General features: G+C 45.8%; 2 protein-coding genes across 4 annotated transcripts in view; one reads left to right on the top strand and one right to left on the bottom strand.

Annotated features, from left to right (window-relative positions):
• Positions 1–13,201, top strand: part of UTP20 (UTP20 small subunit processome component) — a 65,717-nt gene extending 52,516 nt beyond the window's left edge. For 2 of the 3 annotated variants that reach the window (XM_087766154.1, XM_087766155.1), the window contains 13 exons: positions 16–144; positions 626–736; positions 1,528–1,607; positions 2,352–2,421; positions 3,460–3,642; positions 4,592–4,723; positions 6,138–6,270; positions 7,461–7,660; positions 8,007–8,078; positions 8,868–9,140; positions 9,838–9,964; positions 11,943–12,088; positions 12,463–13,201. In XM_087766154.1, coding sequence (XP_087622280.1) covers positions 16–144; positions 626–736; positions 1,528–1,607; positions 2,352–2,421; positions 3,460–3,642; positions 4,592–4,723; positions 6,138–6,270; positions 7,461–7,660; positions 8,007–8,078; positions 8,868–9,140; positions 9,838–9,964; positions 11,943–12,088; positions 12,463–12,618 — 1,812 coding nt within the window. In that variant the 3' untranslated portion in view covers positions 12,619–13,201. Of the gene's footprint in view, positions 1–15; positions 145–625; positions 737–1,527; positions 1,608–2,351; positions 2,422–3,459; positions 3,643–4,591; positions 4,724–6,055; positions 6,271–7,460; positions 7,661–8,006; positions 8,079–8,867; positions 9,141–9,837; positions 9,965–11,942; positions 12,089–12,462 lie in introns of those variants that run through there. The other variant, XM_087766156.1, reaches the window with a different exon arrangement.
• A 141-nt stretch (positions 13,202–13,342) lies between these two features.
• On the bottom strand, positions 13,343–19,734 carry ARL1 (ARF like GTPase 1). Its single transcript, XM_087766174.1, is given in 7 exon segments — positions 13,343–13,712; positions 13,913–13,923; positions 13,926–14,091; positions 14,816–14,927; positions 15,920–16,001; positions 17,397–17,534; positions 19,489–19,734. Coding segments are annotated over 7 exon segments (555 nt in total). The 5' UTR covers positions 19,493–19,734; the 3' UTR covers positions 13,343–13,670.
• Between the last annotated feature and the right edge of the window lie 1,074 nt (positions 19,735–20,808).

Genomic DNA, 20,808 nt, shown 5'->3' on the forward strand with positions numbered 1-20,808 from the left:
AATTTGATTTTGTAGTGCGTAACAATACTTGTGAAGAATGCAAAGAGTCAGATAACAAGCAAACAGCTCCAAGTGTTGCTCGGCTTTGCTGAAGAAGACATTTATGATTCATCACGCCAAGCGACTGCCTTTGGCCTTCTCAAGGTATTTCTGTGCAGCAGGTGTATGGGTTCTGTGAGCCACTGGAATGGCAGTGATTCTGCCTCTTAGCGAGAGGCTGTACGATCTCACATCAGGAACAGGCCACAGAATGCTGTTAAGGCTATATGGGGAGGGGAAAGCAGCAAAGCTTTCCTGTTTGACTTGTAGTCACTGTTTAAAATTGTTTGGGGGGCTGTTTTATGCACATGCATATGAGGAGGTACTTGGGTCTAAGGATGTTTTTGCTAAAGAATCAACATCCCTGATCATTAGACCAGGTATTCTGTGTGTTCCAAAAGAAACAGATATGGATTTGCAAGCCACCTTTTTTTTTTTTTTTTTTTTTAAAGTTGCTCTGGCTGTGTTTGAAGATGTGAAAAAGTCAATGTACCACCTGAGACCAGTGTCGTCCCAGGTTGTAGTACTGCATCTCAGACTGTGCAAGCAAAATGACATGACTTCAGCTGTGCTTTCACATTTTTAGGCTATTTTATCCAGGAAGCTGATTGTCCCCGAAATTGATGATGTGCTGCAGAAGGTTGCCCAGCTGGCCATCACGGGTCAGAGCGAGCCGGTGCGAGTCCAGTGCAGGCAGGTTGGTAGAACGTAAAGTCTCTCATCTTACTTTACTTACAGCAGTCTAACAGGCTAGAGGGCTTAGTGTGGCCATCTCAGCTCTGAGACATGTGCCTTAGCCCTGCTAAGGCACCATTTCCTAACCCCATTTCCCCTTCTTACTAATCCTTGTCCCCTTGTTACCTGGCTGGCTTTAGTTCTTGTGACTGATGACTAGCAGAATTGCAGACTGCTTGCCTACAGTGAGACTGCTTGCCATAGCGTACCTTCAGAGAGCTGCTCAGCAGCAGTGACATGGTCCCTCCTTCAGAGGCTTTTAGCCCGTGTAACTAAGAGCTTTACCCTTTTCTGAATCCCAGCAGAAGACAATTTGCCACAAATCCATGATTCCTTCCACTACTTCCTCCTCCTTTCCAAGCTAAAAGCAACCAAAAGGCAGAATTGGTTGCTTCATTTCAAGCAGTGGGATACAGATGCAGCAGGAGCTGTGCCTAACCAAATAATGCATTTCCATAGTTACAGGATGAACTCTGAAGGATGCAGAATCTCTCACAAGAGAAGCCTGCGCAAATCACAGTAGTACTCTAAAGACTGATCTGGCAGTTGTCAAAAACCTGCAGATCCTGTTCCAGGCATGGAGCTTGAGTGCAGTTGTTGCCCCCTTGTGTAATAGGAACTTACATACGCAGGAGAAAGTGATGATTCTCATAAACTTGCTGCTCCATCACTGCGTTTTCTTCATAACCTTTTGACAAATTTTCCTGAGTGTTTCTTGTAACTCCTCTCTGTGGTGTTGTGTTTTCTTTCCAGATTTACTTAAAATATATTCTGGACTACCCCCTTGGTGACAAGCTGAAACCCAATTTGGATTTCATGCTCGCACAAATGGAGTGAGTTGATATTCCTGACATCCCTGTCAGAACAGAACCTTGTTGATTAAATATGACTTTAGTAGCCACCTTGTGCGCCAAAGGGCTGTTCATGAGGAGGGGAGGGTGTGGCTGAAGTCTTGATTTTCCTACCTCTAAAATGCCTCCCTTTTTCAGAGATGAGCTGTTTGCTAAAGCAAGCCCTTTTTCTCTTCCCTGTTTCACAGCTGGCTTTGTTGTTCTTTATCTCTTTGTAAGCAGAGGTCCTGTTGTTTGCTTAGTGGCTAACCAGCTCCACTGGCTGTGAACCAGGTGAACTAGAAAATCCAGAAAGAATAAGGGAAGGTGCATTTATATGACTGCTGTCCCATGGCAATGGTCTCAACTGCAGTTGCAGGCACAGCTGAGATCAACTGCACCAATTGGGCAGGAGCAGTGTGCCTAAAACCTCCTTCTGAGCATGACCCCTCCCTTGCTCCAGGTGACAGTAGCTTACCGTGTTCCCCAGCACCATACCACAGTGCGGCTGTGCTGACTCAAGTTGGCTGGAGCCCTTTTTCACCTGTTTGTCTCTCTGTGCCCGTTCTCTGGGACTTGGAGCCAACGGGCCTGTTGCTGTTGTTCTCCTAAGCATCAGACCAGGTCTGGTAGCTGTTGTAGAAAGATCCCTGTCAGTGTGTGTTTCTAGCATTGGCCATTCTTGTAAATTGTTAGCAACTTTCTAGAGTATTAACCCATCCCTAACCGTTAATCATTTCCTCACAGGTATGAGTATGAAACTGGAAGGGAATCTGCACTGGAGATGATTGCGTACCTCCTTGACATGTTCCCACAGGTAACAAGCACCCCTTGGTGTTCGAAGCATCGAGCAGTTCCTGCGGGTTGCAGTAGCAGCATTTTCAGAGCAGTTTATTTTGGGAGCACTTGGTAGTTCCTAGTATCTCTTATCATGAGCAGAACATTCACTTATCTCCAAAGAACCTGGCTTTGCTCCAGAAGAGAAATTACATGCTGGAAAGTCTGCAGTACTTCTTTATCTAATGTGCTCAGTCTGCAAGTAAAATAAAGCTCTGTCAGCTGGAGTTTGGATAAACCTGATGGTGATTTATGCCAGGAAGAAACACAACCAGTTTAGGAAATGGGGTCTGAATAGAAAGTGAAGTCTAGAGTTTTCTAATTGTGGGGTTTTTTCAACATTCATGAGAGATGTTGTTGACTGAACTGATATGTGATGTTTTGTTGGCCTGACTGGCGAGGGAGGGCTTCCTAGTGGGGTGGATCAAAATGAAAGCTAAAAAATAACCGTGCATCTATGCAGGATAACATACACAAGATGCTTAGCTGCCTTAAAGCTCTGCAGCTGGAGCTTGAGTGAGAATTCAGGAGACTGAGAGAAGTGCAATCAAGCAAGAATTTAGGAGGAAGGAAGAGAAATTCTGCACAGTAAGCTGTGCTTCACCACTGCCTGATTAGATTTAGTATCTCAACTTGATTCCCAGCAACTCTGTAAAGTAGCAAAGAGCTGCTGTCTCTGAGAGGAGGACCTTTGGGCTGATTGCTGCAGTGCTGAGGGACTTAGGCCTGTTTCAGTGAGAGTTAGGCATGAAAATGACCTTTAAGGTTTGACACTCACGTTGCCGTCCCAGGGACATGTTAGCAAGTCAGAGTCAGAGCAGGGCTGGGGCTGCTGTACGCTCCCTCTGTGCTCCAACAACTGGATCATCCCGTCCTTTCAGTTCACCTGCCTTGACATGGACCCCACTCAGGACTGACGTTGTTCCTATATGCTGTGCAACAAATACCCCTTTTTTCCCCTTTAAATGCCAGAAGCTCCTTGGGGATGTGCAGTTGGTTAATGGTTGTTTCTTTCTAGGATCTCCTCCACAAATACTGCGGGCTGTTTTTTCTCTCTCTTTGTATGATGATGATAAATGATGACTCTGCCAAATGCAAAAAGATGGCGGCTTTGACGTGTAAATCTCTCCTCCGCAAGATAAGCAATGAAAAACAAGATCTGATGTTTTCGCTGGTCACAGAGTGGTTTCACAGCAAGAAGGTATTCTTTGGTCTTTTCACTGACCAGGTCTGGACCCTGGGGGCTGAGTAAGATTAGGGCAAGTGAGAGATTGCTAATACCAGGTCTGGTGGATTGCTGGGTTCCGTTATGCCTGACTTAGTAGTTTTAGGAAGGGAGCATGGGCAAGACTCAGCTTAGAATAAAGGCTCTTTAAAGCTGTGCTCAGCACCATAACTCTTCCTAGTAAGAAGAGGAAGAAATGATACAGCTTCATATAGCTGCACAAATGTGGGGAACTGCTGCTGCTGCTGCTGTAGGTCAGCCTACAGACTTCCCAGTTGCATTGCGCTGCTTTTTAACAGTTCCTCTTTTGGGTCAGGTATTTCACCAAGTGTAGTCTTTATTCAGGTTAAAAGTTTGAGCAAATTCCTTAAAACTTTGGATCCCAGTAATTGGATTTTCATGCTATCTGTAGCTTAGACTTGTTTCAGTCTGTCACTGGCCACTGGAGGGTGGCAAACCTAGTCTTACAGGCCTCCCATTTTGATCTGGGTGCCTGGGTGTTTAGTTATTCTCAAACAGGACTCACGTTCTGTCTCTCTGCGCTAGTGGAGGAAGTGTTCTTCGACACTTCATCCTTTTCATCTCTAATATGTTCAGTTCTGGTTTATAGCTGTGAGCTGCCTGTTGCATTGTGAAGAATCAAAGAGTGCGAAGTAGGCCCCAGAGCTTTGCAGCTGGCAACTGGGATGGAAAAGGCCTTTCAGCATTCAGTTTTAGCGTTTGTTTTCAGGGATAACTTGTGCTGCCAGGCGCTTTTGTCCCTAGCTGGCAGCATCTCCTTTTTCAGTAGTACTCTGAAAACCAGCTTCTCCTAAGATGCTGTTGCTACAGGCAAAAGTAGGGGTTGCTGCCAGCTCCTGCACGTGGGAGCTGCAGGACTTGGTTATCAAGATGTAACAAGGGGTGCTATTCTTTCTGTTGGCAGAGCTCACATAGGAGGTTGGCTGCCCAGGCATGCGGTTTGTTTGTTGAAGTGGAGGGAGTAATGTTTGAACGGCGGCTTGAAGCTGTCCTCACCTTGATTGAAAAAGAAATCAACCCAATTAAATTTGAAGACGTAAGTAATTTTTCCCATGCGTGAGGTTTGGGGAAGGAGAATTAAGAAAATGGAAAGTGTGGGAGATATTTAACTGTTGGACCTACTGTTTGGGACTGAGGAAAGACACAAAACACACACATTTGTTCTGAAGGGGACCTCACTGACCTAGAACCATATTTTTTGTCTGTAAGCCCAAATTTGATGTCATGTGTCACAGCACAAGGGGCAAAGGAACTTTGCACAGCCACCTGGCCTGGGCCTGCAGCCATACTGTGTAACCAGCAGGTATATCGCTCCTTGCCCTGGCCTTTGTCAAGATCTCTGTGGGTGGAAGGGGTTCTTGAGACAGCCCTCGAGTCTCAGGCTTTTGGTTTTTACCTGTATGACTTGGTGGGTTGACAGCATATCGCAGTATGTATGTCGAGATAGCTTTCCCTGCTTCTGGTCTTCCCTGCGGTGACAGGAGAGAAAGGACTTCTGTTTTTTTGTTTAAAGTGGAGTTAGAAGAAAAAACATCAGAAAGAATGGCAGGGTGCACAGATAGCACTGGGATAGGTTAGAATCAGTTTAGTTGGAAAACAGCCTGACAATCACACTGACAGCATCTGTTTAACTGGGAAATGTGTCTCCTAGCTGCAGAGATTTGTGTAAGCGTGGAAGGTCAGGAGCGCATCGCTTGCGACTGTCTGCTTTGTTCAGTGTTATCTACAGCTTTAACTTTCAAAGGAGCTCCCTTCCTGTACTTCAGACCATAGTTTTGTTTTATGGAAAATCTTTTTAGTGCACATGAATAACTCAGAATAACAAGGCTGCTGGAGTGGCCACATATGTTACAAATGTGCAAGGGCAACATGCTGAACCAGAGAGAAGAGCATCAGGATATGTAAATCGGCAAGAGATGAAAATAAAACACCTGCAGTGAGGAGAAATTCAGTGTAATCACCCCCCGTGCTGCGACACGTAGGTGAAACACTGACTAGTTATATCAAGCCAGCTGGTGACTGCAGGCAGGATGAGGACCTGAAGGTGATTTTAGTAAAACACATTGTACGCAGTGTTGTCATAACAATGTGGGGCTTCTCAGGTGACACAGGCAAATCTGAGCTCAGCTTGGCTCTAATAATGAGAATCAAATGTGCACAAGTACATGTATAGACATAAATTATATACATTGTGTGTGTAATGTGCTTGCATTTAGAAACCTAAGAGTTTGTTACAGTAACGTCTGTATAAAAAACATTAATGATTGTAGTAATAATCTCTCCTGCAGAGGATCAGACTCCAGAGGAGCTGCTCCTCTTCTGTTTCTTTTGGGAATTGGGTACAAGTCAGTCTTCTCTTTCTTTGCAGGGGTGGTCTGAAATTTATAAAGTAAATAAGCACTGTCTTCAGGTTCTCATAAGCATCTTTCTTGACTTGCTGATTTTATTAGATAACTGAAGAGGAGGAGGAGAAGGCTGCAGATAGGCTACTATTCAGCTATCTTGTGCTGGTAACAAAGCTAATCACAGAGTGCAACTTGATTCAGTTAACCAAGAACAGTGACGTTGTGAGCAATATCTGGGGTAAGTATCAAGAAGTATTATGGCTCTGTTACAGGGAAGATTCTTTGTGTACCATGTGGTTTTTCACACCCTAATATAAACAACTGAACTTTGTCGTACAAGATTTGTGTGCTGCAGAATGCTAATATGTGGCACTTACTGGGCAGTGAAAGAGAAGATGTTAATGGAAAAGGTTACATGGTTGATGAAAACGACACGCCCTCTGTCTCAGTTGCTGGGAAGTATTTTCTATTATCTGAAGAGCAAATAGTTGCAAACTATTGCGTGTTTGATCATAGTTACATCCTCTTGGATGAAAACGCTCAGTTCTCCTGGGAAGATGAGATTTTCTTGATGAGATCATACATACCAGCCAGCATGCGATGACACATGGTAATAGTGCTGTAAATACTGTGTGTCTGCCAGGATGTTAAGGCCTGGAGGTTATTTGATTCAAGCAAGTTCCGTATGAGTGAGATTGTACAATGTCAGGCTGGCTTACTGGCATTTTGTTGGCCTGTTTTTAATTGCTTCATTTGCTGCTATCGGAAGGCCTGGGTCTGGCTGGTTAATGTCTTTGAAGAGTTCAGCCTGCCAGGTGCCTTTACCAAGATACGAGGTAACCCTTGTAAATTCTGGACTGCTTGGTGCTGTGCAGCTTGGACAGAGGAGAGACAAGAGGGCAACTCCATCTCTTCTCTGAAGCATCCTCAGCCTCCATCCAGGGGTTCAATCTGACCATCTGCAGCAGGGCCGCTTCACCCGAGTCTCACAGCGGCCAGTCCCCAGACATCATGGGCAGATGAGCTGTGGCACTGAGTCCCTGAGGGGACCAGAGTTGCTGCAGAAACATGACTTGTCAGCCAGGATTGGAGCAAGTGTCTTTTTGTGCCATGCCCACTTTTCCTGCACACTTGCCATCACTTTCCAGCAATGACCCCATCTTTGGATGTTTGGAAGTGCTGTGGATGCATTCCAGAACGCCTGGTCACCGTGGGGACATTTGGCTACCTGTAGTTTTTTGCTGCTCTCTGCTTTGGCTGGATAGAGTTGCTAGGAAGTCTTTGATTGTGTTCTGAGCAGATGAGCAAAGTTCATTTCCTTCACCTTTTTATTGTAGCACGTGCTGTGGTAATTCTTGGAGGGACCTGGTTCTTCTTCTGCTCTCACAGGACCAGCTCCTGTGCTGAAAGAGGTTTTCTTTCCCCCAGGTCATGTCCAGTCTCACCTGTGGTATCCTCACAGCTGGGTCTGGCTGACAGCTACGGAGATCTTTGGCTTGTTGTTTGCATCTTGCAAGCCAGAAGATCTTGTCAACAAGTGGAGGGAAAGAAAGGCAGGGAAGAGGAAAAAGACGTCAACAGAGCTGTCTGCAGCCACAGTCTTCTTGACTGCTGAACTGGACAAAAAGGTAATGGTGTCTGTACTGCTCCTCCCCCCCTGCCCATGCCCGTTCCCTGGCTGGGACATAAAAATAGTGTTATAGTTTGCCATGCACATTTCTCTTTTAGTTGCTTGCCTGCTGACTAATCCTGATCACGTAAAGCATTTGAGGAGGTGTCTCTGCTGCTGGGAGGGGGCTTCTCAGCAGCACAAAGATTCCCCTCTAGGCTGCAAGATGCAGGCAGAAGTTGTGCTGAGCCAATCCCTTGCCCTTCCCTGGGAACTGCCTTTGGTGACTGCAAAACACTGCTTTGAGTTTCTGCCACTGGCTCCCTTTCATGGAGTAATTCCCTTCTCCTTTTTCCTTTCACTAGATGAAGGAACTCGTGTTTGCATTCTGCCATCAGCTGCAGTCCAAGTTCCTGGACCTGTCTCTGGGAGAGCAGGTAAGAGCAGGAGCAGGTCTGGGGCTGCAGGAGGGCACAGAGCAGGCCCTGGCCCGTGAGGGAGTGTTACATCCTAGTCAGGACAGCAGTGCTGCTGGCTGGTGGTGGCTCGGGGCAAATACACAGTGCAGGGCCGGCTGCTCTGTGTTGAAGGCATCTGAGCAGGTGCATGTCTGAGGGGCCCAGAAAAGTCCCCCTTGTGGTGTCAGCCTGCTGGAAGGGCTGAGGGGTGGCAGGGACAGAAAGGGGAGGCACCATGCAGGGCAGGATTGGCGTCCCTTCTGTCCAGCTCTCCATCAGGGAAAGTCTGGCTCTGCAGCCCAGCCTGGAGCAGGCTGGGCAGCCAGATCCTGGAACGGGCATCCAGATCTCCAGTGCTGGTTCCCTTCAGCTGCACTGGAGCCTTGCCTGTTTGGTGGAAGCATTTAGTCCAGCTTTATGCTGTTGCTTGAAGGTCTGACTCTACTGTGAACCTGGTCAGAGATTTCCTTGTGGAGAGCCAGGGGCTGCTAGAGGTGGGAAAGACAAAAAGGAGCAGCCCCACCTCAGGGCATACTGGAGCCCAAAAGGCATGGTAGCTCACGGGGAAAGACTCTCCCAGACTGCAGGAGGATACTGAGGTGGGCCTTCCTGATAGGAGCAACATGCAGGGAGTGAACCCCTTACAGCCTCCTGGGCTGGCCAGTTCTTCTTTCAGATCTAGCCTTGGCTCTTACATACCCTGGGCGCTGCTGGTGCTGACGCTGGGGGAACCCACAGTGACTGTCTACTCTGTTTTTTACACTTCAGGTTATAAAGAATTTGCTTTTTGTGGCAAAAGTTGTTTACTTGCTAGCCCCTGTGTCAGAAGAAGGTAAAGAGGCCAAAGGAGAACTGGGCTGTGAAGTGGAAGAGCAGGAGGCCTCAGAAGATGAGGAAGAGAAAGAAATTTCTGCTCAAGCAGAGGGAGAAAGAGAGGACACAGAAGAGAAGGGCCAGCCAGCCACATTGCTGTGGTTAATGAAGAAGCTCACTCTCATGGCAAAGCGAGAAGCAGCATATTCCCCTAAGGTCCCTTTAAAGGTAAGCAGCTTAGACCATCTGCTTTTGATGTGGTCGGCACTTGCACAGGAGAGTGTTGCTCTGGCTCTTTGCTTCCAGGGCACCAGCTGTAGAGGGTGCTGAAGTGAGGATTAGTAGGTGCCGAAGAAACAAACAAGCATTTCCGTTTGGGATTCTCAGGAAAGGCTTGCGCCAGTCTGCTTCTCCTTGCTGTTGCTTCCAGCCCTCGTGTGGGGCGGTGGAAGGGTCGGAAGGCCAAAGGCACCAAGCTGAAGGGGACAGAGCACTGCCTTTGAAAGCCCAAGGGTGCGAGGTTTATGCAGGCAGGGGAATGGCAGCGTGGAGTTACTTGCTAGGAGAAGGGGAGGGTGTGGGAGAGCGTCAGGAAAAGCACTGTGGTTCCCTGTGGCACAGAGTTAGAGGGGCTGAGCTTTCATGTCTTCAGCTGCCTCAGTACAGGACAGTGGGAACAAGCCTGTTGTTCACAGTGTTAGCAGCGGCCAACCCAGTGAAGTCACAGCTCCCGGGTTTACAGATCCCATGGGTTTGTGTCTCATCTAAAGGCTGTACTTGGCTGCAGTAAGACCTTGTAACAGCAGTGAGTTTCTGACTAGGGTGTCTGAAACAGTGCCTTGCCCGTTGAACGGTGACTCTTGCAGCAGTTCAGTTAGGCACTTCCCTTCCAACCTTCCTCTGTGTCCCACACGCTCATTTTCAGAGAAGCTGCGTCTTTAAGTTCCTGGGAGCAATCTCGGTGGATCTGGGGAAAGACAGGATCAAGCCGTACCTTCCAACAGTTCTCACCCCTCTGTACAGAGAGCTGAACAGCACCTATGCAGAGCAAGGTAAGTGATTTCCCTCACAAAGACTAGCAGAGAGGTAAGCGTGTCAGAGCTGCGCCTCGGCACAAACACCGCCTGTCATTCCTTTTGTCTGTTGAGGCATAGATGCCATCATCAGTGAATTTCACCTACTTGCAGTCTTACCAAAATACCAGGAAAGGAGGGAGAGTGTTTTGACAGCTGAAACAAACATGTACATGTTGACAAAGAAAACAGACTGGACTAAAGTTAGGCAGGCTCCTGCATGCAAGTGAGTAAAGCTTGAGCATGTGATGTAGTGGAAAAAGTGTAGCGATGAAGGGTGGATTTGTGGTGACAAGACTCGTGGAGTCCTTGCTGAGGAGAGGAACAGAGTGTGGGTGTTACGGAGGCCAGAACAAGGCTGTTGCTAAGTAAGTAAGTGCCGTTCTTTTTCAATTGCCGTGTTAGATCTGCTGTGAGGCTTAGGGGCACGAAGATCCATGCCCTGTGGTTAAAAGGGTGTTTCAGTTTCAATGTAAAACAGGGTGTGTTTTATGGCAGATTGTGCTGCTGTAGAGCAAGGGACTGTCTAAGTTGGACTCGCCAGTTTGGTGGTTGCTTGATGTTTTCCCCAAGCTCCCTCTTTTGAAACAGAGAAAATGACCTTCAATGCCTGCCATGTGTGCACAGTGACTGAAGGCAAAGTAACCTTTGCAGAGAGCTGTCGGCTAGGGGAATGCAGCACGCGGTGTCTGCAGGCAGGCGTACGCCTATGAAACCGCGCACAGAATTTCTCCCTTCCTCCCGAATGAGTCCAGGTCACTCTGTCTGGACGGATACTACCTGAGCAACAACACTCATGTCTCCCTGGAGATCTGTGTTTGTTTAAGAGATCTGAAGAAGTCATGCCTGGTGGAGGAAAGACAAACCAACTTCCCATTTAACACAAGAGACTCTTGGCTTAAGAACAAGACGCTGGTGTTTAGATAGTTCATGAAAATGTGTTAAGTCAAGCAAAATCCAATGTCAGGAAAAGAACAGACAACAAAACAAAAAAAAGAGTTATATTACTCTACATATGTACTTTGTATGTGCCATGAAAATTCAGTGTGCAGCCCTGGGTCCCCGCATCTCAGAAAGGATACAAAAGAACTGACGAAACTTGGAGGAGGGCAGTAGCAGTGTTCTAGGTAAGGAACAGCTGCCTTGGCTACCGTGTTGTTGTTTTTTTTTTTTTTTCTTAGCTAAGCGAGTAGGAGACTTGGAAAAGATATGGTAGAGACTGGCAGTATTGTGAGTGGATAAAGATCAACTTTCTGCTTTCTCTGCCAGCACAAGAACCAGGGGCCTTCAAATGATTTTTCAGAATAACTACAGAGATGGTCTTTCACATGATAGGGGGTGCAGACCCAGGGAACTTGTCACTGAAGGATGTTGTGGAGGCAAGCAGCTTACGCAAGCTTCTCTGGAGGCTGTACAAGCACGTGGAAGAGGGATCTGTTGGAAGACTGAGGGGAACGTTTGCCCTTAGCATCTCTTTGTAGCCTTTTTCCCCTCCAGTATGTTTTCTTTCAGTGATTGTAGTTAATACGCTGTAACTAACTAGCGATCCTAACCATTAAGCCAGCCCTTATTGTGCGTACTGGACGGAGATGCTGACTGACAAGGCTGGAATCATCTCCTATTTCCAACAAGGCCTATTCCAAAAGAGCCCTGGTGGCTCTATACAGTAAGCCACTTTTAATAACCTCTGGGCTGCCATTATCCTTCTGAAAAAACCTTTTGCTTCTCAGCAGCATTGTTTTTTGTTTGCCTGTGTGAAGCACCACTTGTGGTCCTCTGGGAAAGCTGGTGAAGAACCAGCAGATTTCACAAGTGCCTTTGCTCTGGTCTCTACAGTGTTTTGGGCAAGATGAATCAGTACAGTCGTCCTTTAGTAAAGAAAGAGGAGTCCTTCCTGGGCTCTTGGCTTTCATTCCATATGCTGAAAAGATTAAGCAAGTTAATTTTGTTTTATTAGATCCAACACTGAAGAACCTTTCCCAAGAAATCATAGAACTGCTCAAGAAGTTAGTTGGACTGGAGGCTTTTTCGCTTGCCTTTTCTTCTGTGCAGAAACAGGCCAACCAGAAAAGAGCAATGAGGAAAAAGCAGAGGGCTTTGCAGGTAAGATTCTGCTTTCTCCTCTTGGAAAAAGAAATAGGGTTTCTGTAAAGGCTTGAGAGCTGTCCGGGAAGGTGAGTTTGAGGAAGAGCTTCGTCCCGAATTGAGACGGTTTCATTTTTTTAATTTCTGAAACTTCACAAGAAACCAAGATCAGCCTCGTGGGTAGGTTCTGGCTGACAGCGGTGCCGTGCCTTCCGCTTCCCTGAAGAGCAGTGGTAAACCTGGGCAGAGCAGCCAGAATGCCCCCAGTTTTGAGGAGCCTAAGAAAACCCGTGCCTTGTCTTACCAGTCACCAGTTTCTTAGGAAGCACCTGATGTTCACAGGGACAGTTGTTCGTTGTAACTTAACAAACAAATGTCTTGGTTTTCACTAGACTGTAGCAAACCCCGACATTGCTGCAAGGAGGAAGCTGAAGAGACATAAGAATAAAGCAGAAACCAGGAAGAGAAAAATCGAATTCCTGCGCCCTACCTACAAGGCCAAGAGACCTCGAAGTCATGCACTGAAAGATTTAGCAATGGTGGAATGAAAAGGCTTTTCCTTCCTGGAGGATTAATTTATAAAAAGTAATTTCAAGCTAAAGAACTAATTACTGGGTTTTTTTAAAAGAAAAAATGGTACTTACATATTTTAATTGTATTTATTCATATTTTTTCATGTCCTCTTTTTCATCTAGGATCTTAAATAAAAGCTTTTCAATTTTTTTCCAAACCTGTATATTTACCAGAGCATGTACAGTTGAATGGACAACCACCGTGCTTTTTTATATTAAATTTGACTTCATTTTTAAAAGATGGGTTATGTGATGATTGCATTCATGCCTCTGTGAATGTCCTAGCTCCTGGAGAGAAAACAGTCTGCCTCCTGACTTCAACCTGTCTTTCAGTTTCTGCAGCTGTACTGAGCAACTTATTTCTGGCTATACTGAGAGTATGGGAGTAACAGCTCATGAAGGTGGAAGTTAAATTCAAATTACAGCCGTGGCCCATCAGGGCAGTAGGTGGCTATGGAAGACATTTATTTTCCTTTCAGAAAACCAGTGCTACGTTAGCAGCTAGAGGTACACTATGTATCTCTGTTGCTGTACTTTACTGGAACATCATATCTACACTGAAGGATTCTCAAGTATAACATCAGCTTAAGGAAACCTCTTTAAATGTTCAGCTATGTGGCTGTTTGTTAGAACTGGCAGCAGCTGACCTTGTTTCTGTAAGCAAGCAGCCTCTAGCAAGCAACACACCTATGAGTACAGCTGACAGTTCCAGATTTTATTAGTGTTTTAATTACACAAATATAGTAGCCACTCAAAACCACCAAAGGGGGAAGGGGGGGGGCTAAAAAAAGACCTTTCCCAGCCAGTAAGACTTTCATACAAATGAACATAAGTACATCCTTTAAACAGAAAGAAAGAAATGGAATATCATAATGTACACAGACATGCACTTGGTTCAGTTTTACAATTCAAGAGAGGCATCCACATTACAGGAATCAAATCTGTACTATTTACAAGTATTTGTGGCCCGAAAATACTTGACTGCAGAAAGAGGGATGTTGGCTATAGCTGAAACTTCTTTGCAATGGTCAGCTTTGTATCACTGCCTGCTCTTCAAGGCCTCCACCAACCTAGGAAAAAGGTTAAGTCACTTTACTGAAAAGTCATTTCAATTATGTTGAAATACTTTCAGGAGAAAGCTATTCTTTCTTCTAATGTGGACTCTTTGTCTTTTACGTCAGACAGACTTTCCACAGATCCAGCCTTCAAAACAAAAATACAGTGAAAGATATTTTTCTAACGAAGCTAGCATAATTAGGCTATTACTCACCATTCCATTGCTTCATCAAGCCCCGTGCCTTTAGTTGCAGAGGTTTTGAATATCTGCCATTTTCGGTCTTTCAAAGCCGGTAAGCCAAGTGCGTTTGCCATTTCTGTGGGAGTCATGGCCTGTTCCATGTCCTGCTTATTCGCAAACACCACCAAAATGGCTTTCTTCAACTCTTCTTCCTAAAAAAATAAAAGGGAATCACGCAAGTTGTTGCAGAGACTTTTACTGAATTTAATTAAGCACAGAAAACCCATAGAATGAAAAGAAACTTCAGCAGCTCTTATAATGATTTTCAGTTTGCTGATTTTTTGTTTTTTAGAAAATGCTTCAGTGAAAGAATGATATTTACTTTCAATTCCAGCACGATATCACATCATAGGAGCAATTTCAAAACATGGCCGGTTATGCCTGCTACATTATGAAACAAGCGAGTAGCTGGATTTAACAAGGCATATCAAAGAACTTGCAAGAATTTTTTTGGGGGGGGAAATGAAGTTTTGCTCAACTTGTCTTCTTACTCATGTTACCCTGTTCTGCATATGTTCTTCAGCTTCAAAACACAGTAGGATACTAAGTACTGTTAATCCTTCAGGGCCTGATTTTGCCACCGCTGAAGTACTGAGCACCCGTCCTTGCAGACAGGTAAATTTCCCTATGACCGAAAGGCTAAACGTGACTGACTGACTGCCCAGACAGTGCTGCGCAAAAATGTGAAACAAACACCTGCAGCATACCTAGCGCTTCTCGGTCAGAAGCGTTGCACGGGCCTATTCTGAGGGCTGAAGTTTCACAAGTGAAGTGGAGCTTCGCTGAATCAAATCTCACATTTGCTCAAAAACCAAGGTTTTAACGTCTCAGTTCCTGTTGTACCGGTAAGATTGTCATCCTTGTTTTCTTTCTTACCTCTAACATAGCAACAAGCTCTGATTTTGAAGTGCCAATTCTGTCTCGATCACAGCTGTCCACTACATAAATGACTGCATCTGTATTCGAATAGTAACACCGCCAGTATGGCCTGCAGAAGAAAGATAAGTTCCAGTCAAACAATTTGCACTTTTTGGCCAGATAATGAAAATCAGATTACCCAGAGGAAGTAAAAACTGCCTCTGGGGTGAAAGGCCCCAGGAAGCAAGCAGAAGATATCTTCAAGAGGCTACAAAAAGGAACAGACAGTACAGTACAAACACTCTCAATAGCAGAGGGGGGCAGGGAAAGCAGTTTGAAGACAGGGAAAGGACGGAAGTGCTGGGGACAGTTTTATTTGGGAATCAGCCTGCAGGACACCAGGTCCATAACTGAGGGATGGGGAAGCAAAGGAAGTTTAAACACACCAGCTTCTGCCATAGATAATCGTTATGGTCACCAAAGAAGGATAAACAGAGAAATCTTAAGTGACTGATTTGTACAGGCAAGTAATTAACAAGGATCAAAACAAATGAACTTTCTTACTGGAACTAAAAAGGGAAGGAACCAGCACCTTACTAACTGCACCTTCCTTCCTTCCTTCCTAACTACATTACACTTGCACCTTACTACCTAGCATTCAAAAAGGAATCATGAAAACATCATACAGGGGTACTGAGGAGATCACTACAATTATGCATATAATGACTCATTACAAAACTTGTGAAGCTCGCTAAAAAAATTATCATCTGTACCTAAATTCAACTTCCTAGCTTTGCATTCTTAAGAATAGTTAAGTATCTTTTTGGGTTTACATCACTCACTTCCCTCTTTCTCAGAATGCTACACAATTGCCTACTACACAAGTAAACTCATTTTTCAAAGCAAAACTGTGTACAAGTGAAAACATTCACTTGTTTCTTTCCAGTCTGTAGTCCAAAACAGGCTTTTACTAACTGAACTGTCAGATGAAAGTGCTCTCCTGACAATGGACTGTTTTTAAAACTTAACCAATTTTCAGAAGTGCCAGCTAGAGAATTCCAAGAACTTAGCACTTTTTAGAGAAATTTAATTATATCTTTTGATTTTTAAGAAATCTATTACCTTATGCTTGTCTGTCCTCCCAAGTCCCAAACTTGAAATTTCAGATTCTTGTATGTCACTGTCTCAACGTTGAAGCCAATGGCTGAAACAAAGTTAAACAATTTCACTGTTGGTGATTTTTTCTTTTATTTTTCTGAAGAACATTACAGCACTTTTAGTTTAAAATTTTCAGGCCTGAAATTCTCAGTAGCTACATGATGCCCTTTGCAACGTTACCCAACAAGCATTTATGGCTCAAAATAACGTGGTCATTTTTTTCTTTGACCAATAAAAACACATTGTAAACATATTGTAGAGATTTCTAACAAACGCTAAGGTTGTTGAAAATGAACAGAAGTGTGCCTGAAATCACCAAAAGAAACAGAGCAAGGGTTAAAGGAATGGCCTGTTCTGATAACCAAGTACGCTGACGGCAATAAAACGCTAAGGAACGCGTCCTTTGTGTCAACACCAGATCTGCGCTCTCCTAAGACCACAGCAGAACCAATTTCTCAGCAGAAGACTTGACACCGTGGTATCTGGAAGATGGCAGTAAGGTTACAGTGCATCACATACATCATTCCTTTTCCTGCCAGTCCAGGGAAACGCAACACAGGGAAGTGAATGATGGATGCAGACTGCTTAAAATTCATGGAGGCTGAAATAAGCAAAACCCTAGGGCAAAAGGATTATGGCGTAGTACACTGCTGGCTTCTAAAAGGTAAAAAGGACCCGACCCAAGTCAGTTTATCACAGCCATTCAGGAGGAGCCCAAGAGACACAACAGGGGCTCAAAAGCCAAGCATCCCTTGTCCTTCACGTTACACAGAGTGATCCTAGCCAGACTGCTTCGGCACACACATCTGGGCATTTGTAATAGGCGGGTATGGCTGCATGAATGCTAAGACAATTGGTGAAATAAATTACTTTTTTTTTTTTAAATAAGTATCTTCTCCTTCCATGAGATCTCACATTGCGTTTTGTTACGCTTTCTACATAATGTGAAGTTAAACCGATTTCTTCTTCTCTGTGTTAAACAGAAGTGTTTATATAACAAACTGAAGACCCTTGTCAAAAAAAAAGAAATTAAATAGGTATGATTCACTGACACCATCCTATATACAATTTTTTTTGTACAATAATAATGATCTCTAGAATTCGCATCATAGCTGTATTTGGAGACAAAAGACTTACATAGTCAACAGTTACCATTTACTGAACATTTACCTATCAAGAAAAGCCTACCAAACCATGGTGACAATCTTAAGTTCAAATAATACTTTTTGCATTCAGCAGGGCAGCATAAAATATTCCTTTACGTAGTACTTCTGTAGCACACTGTTATGCAAGAAAGTTCTTAAATGCAACAATGCAAGGCTCCGACAACGTTAACGTCCTTTTGTTTATGAAGGAAGCGTGTAGTGAGTTCCGCTGACAAAGCTTACGTGCTAGAGCTACAGGCAAATCGGCTGTTTTCATTAAGGGACTGATCACTTACTCGGAATGGTGGTAACAACTTCTCCAACTTGTAACCTGTAGAGAATGGTTGTTTTTCCTGCTCCGTCCAGTCCCAGGATGAGAATCCTCATCTCTCGAGTTCCAAACAAACTGGAAAAGATGGTGGAGAAAAAGCCCCCTACAAAAAAAAGAACAGAAAGATGTTTCAATGTCAGCTAGCAATATGGAGGATATGGAAAGGCAGACAGATCGGCCTCATTTCTTACTGAGCAACAATATGTTTCTTTGCTCCAGTGAAAACAGACAAGTTCGGGTTATCGCCCAGATACCTGTGAGCTGAACTATGCTGCTATTTTATGGTAGCTCAATCCAGCAAAATCACGTTGCAGCAACATCAAGCTTCCTCATTGTGGTTAGGATTTTTTTTCCTTTTCTCTCCTTTGCCAAAATCTGAGCCAACTTCTTTTTTGTTTTTATCGGACTCTATCTTTTCAATGCAAGAGACTATGCAAGGACGCGCTGAAGCCTGAAAGAATTCTTTCTGATGTTTATGGTCTCCCACAGGACCATCTGCTTCTTTTTTCTTAAAATGAAGTATAAAGCAGTAGGTACGTGTTAAATCACAATCCATTACAAACTATGAAGCTGCACTAAATTAAGTACATTAATGATACAGAGAAGTCTAGGAACTGATTTTAAATGCCCCCTTTTTTTTCCCCCCAAAACTGGCTTGCCCCAACTTCTTATTTATTCTTTAAATCCACGTAAGAGTACTCGTGGCCAGACGAATATCTGATTTGTACCTACTAGATGTTTAAGTGCAGAAAGAATACTAATGTTCTAAGCCAGAAACAATGACATTTTTTCCAATGATTTTTATAACAAATATATCTAATGCTAAATAATAATTTTGTAAATCCACCTAAACCCTGTAAAAGGTAATGAAACACCAAACAAGCTAGAAACACATTTGATGATAAATTTTAAAAAAATATCAGAGATGAGACAAATTAAAGATTTGCAACCAAAATCTTACTGAAAGAGGTTTTGATAAAGATTATGCCCTATGTTTGCCTTTCTAGGCATCTGTGATGCCTTTCCAGGGAAAGGAGGGAGCAACGAGCTTTACTGCTTCTAAGCCCGTCCCATCACAGAAGCCACGCACACTACAGACCTGGAAAACAAAGAGAAGGTATAAGGGACCACCTGTTGCCAGTTTGCATAGTGCTGTCCAAGGCGCTGTTTACTCAGACAAATAACCTTAAAGAACTGAGCTGCAAAAGGTATTTAAATAGAATCATTTCAAGTAGAAAGCTACTATGTGATCCATGGAGGCCTAAGAGATGATAACTCTTTCCTCTCAGTCAGTATTTTGCTTACTGCCAGACACCTCTCATTCCCTCTTTTTATATTCTAATATGCTTTTCCCACACTAAACCACTGCTCTAATACCATCTGTAATAGGACAGATTTATGTTAATCACTTAACCCCTAGATTCAGGGCCTCTTACTATTCCCTCTACTTTATTTACTATTCTACAAAACCTCTTTTCGTAATTAATTCCTTATTAGCAAGCCACTGCCTACCTGCATCGGAGTTTAACTCGGACAAGTCCCAGGAGCACAGAAGCATTACGATCTTTGACCAAACGCGCACCCCTGCTGTGCTGCTCACACGACTGGCCGTCGCCCGGCTAGCAACGAACCGCTGAGAACGCTGCCCTGAAGCGCCTCAGCAGCAGCAGCAGCTGCAGCAGCAGCAGCTGCAGCAGCAGCCGCCCCTGCAGCAGCAGCAGCCGCCCCCCGGAGGGACCACACCAGCGCCAGGAACCCGACCGCCGCCGGGGACCAGCCCGGCCGGGCCCGGTCCGTGTTGCGAGCTCAGGCCGAGGGCAGGTGGGCAGCCACCGCTCCCGCCGCCGGCAGTCAGGAGGCGATCCCCTCCCCTCATCCTGCCCCCTTCGACACCGATCCGGTCGCCTGCCCCGGCGGCGGCGCCGCTCCCGCCCCCCCCCGTGCCCCCCCCGCCCCCCGTCTCCACAGGCCGCCGGGGCCGGGGCCGGGGGGGAGCAGACGGCCGCGGGAGCCGGTGCCAAGCGCGGAGGCCGGCGGGGCCGCCGCCCGCTCCTCACCCATGTCGAGCCGCTACGCCGCGCCGCGGGCAGCCCGCCCCGCTCCGCTCCGCTCCGCTGCGATGGCCCTGCCGCCGCCGAGGCGCCGCCGCTCGCAGGCTCCACGTCGAACGCCGCGGCGAGTAAACGAGGCGCTCCCTCCCCCGCCCCGCCGTTTCGACACGGAGCCGGGACGGCGCCCGCCCCAACGCCCGCCCTCGGCGAGGAAGGGACGGGCTGAGCGCGGGGGCTTCCCTTGCCGTCCCTGTGCGGCTGCACCCGGGCGGGAAGGGGAAAGGGAGGGGAGAGCTAAAAAATAAAAGAGCGAGCCGCGCCGAGAGCGTGACGAATCTGCGGCGGCGGAAGCGCGCGGCTGAGGGGAGGGGCGGGGCGCGCGGCGGAAGGCGGCTGCTGCCGGCAGGGGCGCGCGGGACGGGCGGCGCGCGCCTTCCGCCGCAGCAGCGGTTTGCCGCCGGCACGGCGTCGGTAGCCCGGGGCGGCCGGGGCTGGCCACCGCTGCGCGAGCCGCCGGCGCACGGCCAAAGCGGCAGCCCCGAAGAGCGGAGCACAACGGCAGTTACTGCACACGAGGAGCTACCCGAAGGGTGTAACGGCCGTCACAGGATGAAGTCACGGTGAAAACGGTACCGAAACTGCACGAAACGATCACCTGGTTACCGTGACGACATTTTCTAAAATGTAGTGAATTCTTCCGCGGCAGCAGAATTCCGAAGGGATAATCTTGTGTTTAATGAGAAACTCCGTACGGTATTTCCTGGTTTTCACCGAGATGGAGGAGAAACAAGAAAAACCCTGTTGAGAACCAACAAACTCCAGCTGTGTAAACCATTAGTATCTACCTGCTCCTGTGGGATAGCTAAGAACCGTCATCTGAGAGCAGGGCTACCATCATCCCTGCATAAAAGATGATGTCATTCATGGAATTAGTTTGTGCAGATGAATAAGTATAAAAATGTAAAAAAAAAAAAAAAAGTGAAATACTAAGTAATGACATCTCGGGGGAGACAGAATTTACAAGGTACACACGGAGAACTGAGCTTTAAGATCAGACAGTGTAATAAGAGAGAAATCCAACAGATCTCATGTCAATAATCAGTGGTTACACTATTTTTTTTTTTTTTTTAAATAAGAGGCAAGGAGATACAAATATCTCTTATGAGAACACTAACTACAGAACGAATCTGCCGTTCCAGCATGTTGGCTTCCTCCTCATGCATTTTATTCTGTCTTTATACTCCTGTTCCAGCAAGAACAGCACAGAAAACTTTACTCCCCCAAGCCCTAAAAGCCAAACCTAAGGCAGTCACCTTCCATGACTTT

This window comes from Nipponia nippon, unplaced genomic scaffold, assembly GCF_047370975.1.
Source record: "Nipponia nippon isolate SJK-2023a ecotype South Korea unplaced genomic scaffold, ASM4737097v1 scaffold_3, whole genome shotgun sequence".
In the NCBI taxonomy this organism is placed as follows: domain Eukaryota; kingdom Metazoa; phylum Chordata; class Aves; order Pelecaniformes; family Threskiornithidae; genus Nipponia; species Nipponia nippon.